Below are 7,500 nucleotides of genomic sequence, written 5' to 3' on the forward strand. Positions count from 1 at the left end.
GAAACATGCGAAGTCATGGCTATGATTACATGAGAATACACTGGCCATGCCCAAAGACACCAGACCGGGCTCCACGAGATTACACCAGCTCATCTGCCACAAAACCACAGCAGCCTGGTTCACACCAAAACGCGACAAAATTGTTGTGCATGCCTGACCGACCAAAAACAGTGCATGAATTCCCGTTCTGGTGGAAACCTGGAAAACATGCCACACATGGACTGTGCTTGGTAGAGACGTACCGGAAAAATTACTTCAACATGGCGATCCTGTAGAGCATCCAAGGTCACTCTGCAACTTTTCAGGTATTCCACATGTTAAAGAGATATTGTTTTGTATGTGAAAACGTATAGGTAGTACGGGAGTGCCAAAATTATCCCGAGCGTTCATAGTGTGGCCTGACAAGGACCGTGTGAACGTTACTTCATGTTTTTCACGTCATCATCATCGTCATCAGCCTGACGTCGCCCACTGCAGGACAAAGGTCTCTCTCATGTGCCGAGAGTCAACTCGGTCTAGTGGTTGCTGCTGTTATTTTATATCCGCAAACGTCCTAATCTTATCTTCCCCCTCGCTTTCTGTCTGTCCCTCTCCCTCTTTTCTTTTTTTTTCGGAATTCTTCGAATTTCTCGTGCAATCTCAATCAAATCGCCCGGCCAAATCCATCACTCCCGCATAAAGAAACGTCAGTTTTGATAAGAAAATGGCTGCTGTACGTCACCATAGACTTAAAACCAATGTGGTTTCTTCATTGAATTAAGATTATGACAGATTTATCCTTAGATCCACCATTGGCATAAAAAAATTGATCAACTTTACAATTCAGACTTATCAGAGAAATAGACACGCTTAATTAGGGTCGAAAAGGCTCCTTAGCATGCGTTTTACTTACATGCTACAAGAATAATTGAAAATTGATTGAATAGGATCGATAGACGATGCGATTTGCTTGTAAGCAGCTGGAACCATGGTGAAGCTTGGGGGAGTAGATCACTACTACGAGCTTTTTTTTTCTTTGTACGTGGCCTGTGAGATCCCGGCCGGCAATGTGACGAAAATATTAAAACACAGGAAATACACCAGGGCATCCGAACACCATGATGCGAGTGACACACACCTAGGGCAACTACCACGGTCACTTCCAATTTTTATTACTTGAGGGAACAAATCTACGTTCATCAGGTTCAGACGCTCAATGTTGTACACTCCTGTGTTGTTCACTGTAACCCCGTCAGTCACGGTGGGTCCAAATGTACACGCGAACTTCATCGGCACGTCACGCACCACGCGTTTTACCAAATGGCTTCACACTGTGTGTGCACATTTGTGCAGGCTTCCCAAATATACGGCTAGCGAAAAGCAACTTCATTATGCATAGGATCACTTCGCTGGATACACTCCCATGTTCGACGGTTGTTCAACATGACGCGTTCCAGAACCAACGTTGAAAGCCCCTTTTTTTCGCTCAAAACAACTACAACCAAAAAAACAATCTCTGCATGCATTCAAGGACTAATAGCGAAATATTTCTGTGCAAATAATGGTGCTGACTGGTGGCAGAGTAATTAGATGTTCAGTTGGACATTAAAAAATTTAATTACTAATCTCACAAAACAATTCTTTTTTTTCGTTATGTGTCGGGAACTGTTCCTAGGAATAGCGCTTTCAAAATTTCGTAGCCAATATAGCCTTTTGTTGTTCTTGAGACCAAAGTGCATTTGATCGTTTGGTAGCGTTGGAGCAGTGAGTCTCACATTGTTCGCTGGTCTCAAAATCGTTACAGCCGCCTGCTACAGCCGTACGATTTTCGCAGCGACTTGTCGTAGTATTGTAGTACCAACGGTCGTACTTTGTGCGGACGTATCCGTCCACATCATACTTCGGGCAAAGGCATACTGAAAGTAAATAAATAGAATTACACAGGCATTTTCAAACCAGATAAAATAAAGTCTATATGTTTGCAAAAAATGCTGCCTGAGTTTGCAAGTGATGCTGCCTGAGTCAAGATATGGTTGAATGTTTCCTTTCAGTAACATTGTAAAGAAATGTTCTAAATGCCTAAAAATGCGCTGCAGACTAAACGAAAAATTGTCTTCATCTGTTGATATACGAAGCACGATGTAGGAAAACAATGTTTTCTTTGCTATTGTTTTTCTAAACTGGTACAACGTTGATAAGCTGAGGCTACTATCCATTGCTCTAAACACCTTTCGGTTCTTGGTATTGCTATTCACACATGAAATAAAGATTAACAAGAAAAATTTGGCAGCGAAGGTGCATAGCATGAAGTTTGCTGAATGTAATACATTATTCAAGTGATATTAAAACTCCTTGGTAACGCCGGTGTCGCATGCATCATCAGCGTCATCCATATCACCATGTTATTTACAAGGCCCCCGAATAAAATTGAGAATCTGCGTTTTGATGAAGTCATTATGGTTCACACATAAAGTAAAGCTTTGCCGGTCTAGAGTCAGCACCACAGTATACACTAAAGATGTGACAATTACGGAATTCGCGAAGCTGGTGGCCTAAGAATCTTTCTCAGACGCACTTGCCTTTCTGAATTCTTTGTTGATTTTCATGCACATGAAAGCTGAAATCACCTACTTACATTTTAGTTTCGCACTAGCAGCTTCGGCGTGATAATTTGGGTCTGTGTGCGATAGCTACATTCGATTTCTTGAGTTCGGTAGTTCTTTGGTCACACCTTTTTTATTGTTGGCCTAATTAGCTTTTACTTCATTAGACTTTGATTAGCTAACCAGGCCCAAGTTAAGCTGAGCTGAGTTGCACTTGACCTAATTTGTGTTCACTTAGACATGTCTTCTCGAGTCGTGGTTCATCCGCCACAACAAGACGGCGTGAAACAACCGTGGCCTCCTACCAGATGCGTACAAAGACATACGAGCCTAGAATTAGATTAGGTGACCTTCACTTATTTGGTGCCAGTGCATACTGAGGATGCTACACACATAGGTGGCGAAATGTTTGTGTAGTTTGTTATATTTTGTTTGGTTAAGTCCGTGTATATTTTTAAATTATGAAGTCTCAGGTATTTCGGAACATTTTGCATAGCCCTATTTCTCATACGAAACTGAATCACCGAAAATTTCCAAAATATTACTGACAAGAAAACTTCGCTCAACTAGCCTAACCTAATTAGGATCTCATTCTTTAGCTGCGTATTATTGTACTTAAATATACAGCTCAGCTAAGTCTATATTGGTGTCACATGGTTACTTAAAAGCTGGGCCTGGTGTCCTGTAAACACAGCGTGGCTTAAGCAAAAGCTAAACGGCTTTGTCAGCCTAAGATCATAGAAAGCGTTTCCAAATATTCAGTAAATGGCTTCAATCAGAGAGTTTCTCCTCTGACGTAAAGGCTGCGGCGAAACAGTTTACATTTTGTCAAGTGCAAGCGCATTTGCAAATATTTGTCACACGTTTTAGGTGCTTATACTCTGGCCCTTGTACCCTTGAGTGATTTTAAAGCAACGTCTATAGAGGGGGTTGACAAGGGGGCAAGATGATACGTCTTTTTTTCAGGGTGCGCCACAACCTTGAGCACATTTATTACGATAGCAATTACGTGTATACTCGCGGCTGATTTTTACCGTCACCTTAATGTCCCGGGTATGTATGTATATATCAATCAAATGAACAAAGAAAACTCAATCAGAAGAAAATATTCAAAAGAACCCACGGGATATACGAAGCAGTGGCGCCTCGTTTCTCAGCGCACTGCATTAACCAACTAGGCCACGTTACTCATACTGTGCATCTCACTAACGGCGAGCTATGTATATACACCATTCATCATTGGCTTATTGTCAGTGGAATTGAAAGAAACATTCTTGAACAAACAAGCACTTCATTTAGACAAGCGAGACATGCTTTTTTTTAACATTGACGTGTCCTATGGCTCAATAAATTGAGGGGCGGGTTCAGGAAGCTCATGCAGTTGGATGAAAACGGCAATAGAAAAAGTCTCTGGCTCTTTTTTCTGAAGGAAAAAAACAAGTTCCTCGCATCAAGTCCAGGACTATTTGGAAATTTGCTAGTTATGTCTTGCCTGTGGATTCAGTTCCCACCAAAAGGCGCACTGCCACTATCGCTTAAGAGGGACAAACTCGATTCGCTGCCCCAGATGAAATGGGGTGACGCTTTCACCCGTTAAACATCACACGGCTTCTGACCAAAAACTTTCAGGAAACGCGTCACGATTGCCGCAAAGCTTCCTTGCGGTGTGCTTACAAGATGTGGTGGTGATAGCCACTGGAGACACCAACGTTAATGTACTTCGAGGTGAAAACCAGTGCATTGTCTCGATTCCCAAGGCTGAACTTGGACTTCGTCTCCTGTCGGACGTCACGCCGCCAACTATTCACAACACGTGATTAGATGTTGTGGTTAATGCATTATTTTCAATTCAAGCCCAATCGACCTTGTTCACTACGGTTCGTGTGGTTCCTATATCTCCAGGACTATTCGAAAAGCTGCTGGTCCTGTCATGCCTGTGAATTGCATTGCCACCGAAATGCGCACAGCCACTATAAGTTTAGCCGTACAAACTCAACTCAGTGCCCTAGATAAGTTGCGATAACACTTACGCGATTAAAACGTCTACTTACGTCGTATAGCAGCCCGATGTGTTGCTATCGCAATCATTGCACCAGCCTGGTGCCGAAACTGCGACTGTTTTGTTTTCATCAAACACGCGGCTTGCTTTTATTGTGTTCGTGAGCTAACGCACAGGTATGTCATGGTGGCTGCGATAACTCTGTTCCAACAAACCAAAGATCATAGACTTACGAGTATTTACGTGGTAATTTGGGCATACGGGATCATTTGTCCAGAGAAGAGAGTAATTTCTAGTTGATATTGAGACAGAATTGTACAATTGAGGCCGCGTGCAGCACTCTAACGTTTTGTTCACTTGTTTCCAGGAGTCTCGAGTACTGACTGGCGGGGTTTCCAGAGGATGCCTAAAAAGTGTTGCCTTGTTGGAAGATAATGAATGCACTGCTCTCGTGAGTATTATGCTGTTGCAATTTTCTAGAAGAAATTTGAGAAAAAACTTTTTAATTGGTGTACTTACATAGAGGGTAGAGGCAGATTTCGCTGATTCTGCTATCGCATTCTAAAAAAGAAATGAAGTAGTTCAAAATATAACAGCGCAAATGTATTCAATTGTGTTCCTAAAATCACCTTATTAGAGCAAGGCAAGGTCACTGATATTTGTGTAATTTTTTAGACCAATAATAAAAACCCACAGTGTGCCTAAAACCACTGCCAGACATCTAGCGCCCTAAAATAGAACGCTCTGTTATATGATAACGAAGCTATTTTGCAGTAGCCTGGGCAACGATTATAAAATTAAAATAGAATTACGTGCGTCATTTTTCATTTTATTGAAAATGTGAGTCACTCATTGTATGTGACTTATACAGTCATTTCGGACAGTCACCTTGCAGTAGAACGCGTTATATTTGTAGCTACGAGCCTCTGTGATCATGAAGCATGGGATCGAGAATATAATTCAAAAAAGCATCTTGTTCAAACGTAATTGGTGGGGCTGCTAGATCAGTGGTAGTTGCGCAGAATATCAATTAAGAAATTCATTTCATGTTATTGAAAATCCACTGACATTGTTGCTATATGCACAATCATTTACAAAAGCTCGTTGTCCGTCTTTACCAGAAATTTTCCAACTGTAATAAACTTTGACAAATCAGACATATGGCGTAACAAATCATGAGCTTCATCTTAGCAATACTACATCAAAGACTGCTAAGAAATCGCATTGTTGCAAACCAAATATTCTGACGCCTTGCACTTGAAGATTTTTAGCGATTCTTTATACGCAATCCTGGTAAATATTATTGAACATTTTCCACATAAGTGCAATAGCTTGGCGATTAATTGAAGTTGCTTAGAACTTGTGTCCAGTGTTTCTAAATGGCAGGAAGCCCAGGAGAAAGAAGAGCTGGTGCCTAAATTTTGGGCGAAAAAAGGTTATCGCTATAACCACGAAGTCTCGAAACTGATGGTTGATTGATTTGTGGGGTTTAACGTCCCAAAACCACCATTTGATTATGAGAGACGCCGTAGGGGAGGGCTCCGGAAATTTTGACCACCTGGGGTTCTTTAACGTGCACCCAAATGAAACTGATAGTATACGTTGTTCCTGAATCAGAGTAATATTTCAACTCACACAGTTTACGCCTGCGATGTTTAGTGCTGCTCGTGTGCTGTTGAACCACTCTCACCTTCCTCAGTATTTCCCGACATCTATTCCCTGATCACAATCATGAACGTCATTATCAACCCATTCGACAGGCCGAAGTAATAAGCAATGTGCCGGAGCGTAGCCAGTATTTTATATTCATGGTCGGTTCTCATCAGTTATTCTGGCAGGCATGTTTGTTTGGGGTAAAAGAAAAGTTAGATGGACAGGTCGGTACCATAGTGAAATAAAACAATTACGACGTTTAAACTCCTGAGCCTACCAGCTCCTTACTATGTCCATCGCCATGTGTATATACATTGTATATAAAAAGCAAACTTAATTGAAGTATAAGATTTACAAATGTGCCCATAAAATTGCGCTCAGGTGAAATCACGTCAGTTTATTGCTCTACTAGAAGTGACAGGCCCTTCTTCTACTAGAAGTGACACGGACATTCTTCGCTGAAATATCCGTCCCGGTTACCGTTGTCGTCATGCCCGGTAAAAAATCTTAGTAAATAACGATTCCAAACGTGTAATATTTTGATGTTGTCATGCTGCACCATCGAAGCCTGTTGGGGACGCTTCGTTTTGAACGCATCTCAAAATTTTATAAGCTTCGAGGTTGTTTGAGCTCACTCTTTCAAGCTTGCACGCAGGACGCGACGGGTCAACTTTATTCGAAAGCATACGCGATCACCAACGATATGAATGGAATGTTTAATGCCACGTGTACGCAAGAAGGCTGAAGAACGCGTGGACAGTATCACCCTCATTTTTTTGTATTTTCAAAAGTGATCAGTGGCCCTGAAAGGACCCTTAAGCATACACCGTAGACACGGCCAGCGTTGTTTGGAAGTCATTTCAGCGTGTTTTGCAGAATGTTCTCCTAAAGAAATCACCACTTCATGTGAGCTACTTCCTCGTACTGCCTGAAGCATTACGTCCAGAGGTCCTGGTAGTTGTATGTGATGACACGATAGGTGAAAATGTAAATATTTCTCTCACGCCCGCGAGAATACAAAAAGAATACTCAACACGCCTCACAGCGGACGTCACCCACCACTAAAGAATTGCCGAGATCGTCAGCAATGGAGACACCGTCAAAGAAGCCAGTGGAACTCTGCAGTTCATTGAACAAGGTAGCCAACCCTTTCAGCAACGCGGTATGAACTTACGCAGTCGTTCATGAACTTCAGCAAGAAAAGAATTTGAAAATAATATATGTGGTTTTGTGCCCCAAAAGTACAAGTATGAATTTCAGAGGTGT

At 41.8% G+C, this 7,500-nt stretch overlaps 1 protein-coding gene and 1 long non-coding RNA gene across 2 annotated transcripts in view; one reads left to right on the plus strand and one right to left on the minus strand.

The window, feature by feature from the left end:
• Nucleotides 1–1,115: 1,115 nt before the first annotated feature.
• The window catches only part of LOC119185012 (uncharacterized), a 22,304-nt gene continuing 15,919 nt past the window's right edge, over nt 1,116–7,500 (minus strand). The window contains exons 4-5 of the long non-coding RNA XR_012885553.1: nt 5,101–5,142; nt 1,116–1,895 (exon numbers count right to left, since the gene is read on the minus strand). This is a non-coding gene — a long non-coding RNA (uncharacterized LOC119185012). The remainder of the gene's footprint in view (nt 1,896–5,100; nt 5,143–7,500) is intronic.
• Nucleotides 5,001–7,500, plus strand: part of LOC119187091 (rab-like protein 2A) — a 290,773-nt gene continuing 288,273 nt past the window's right edge. Inside the window, exon 1 of the mRNA XM_075871527.1 lies at nt 5,001–5,032. Within this exon, the coding sequence (XP_075727642.1) occupies nt 5,016–5,032 (17 nt within the window). The 5' untranslated portion in view covers nt 5,001–5,015. The remainder of the gene's footprint in view (nt 5,033–7,500) is intronic.

This window comes from Rhipicephalus microplus, chromosome 8 (assembly GCF_043290135.1).
Source record: "Rhipicephalus microplus isolate Deutch F79 chromosome 8, USDA_Rmic, whole genome shotgun sequence".
Taxonomy (NCBI): Eukaryota; Metazoa; Arthropoda; class Arachnida; order Ixodida; family Ixodidae; genus Rhipicephalus; species Rhipicephalus microplus.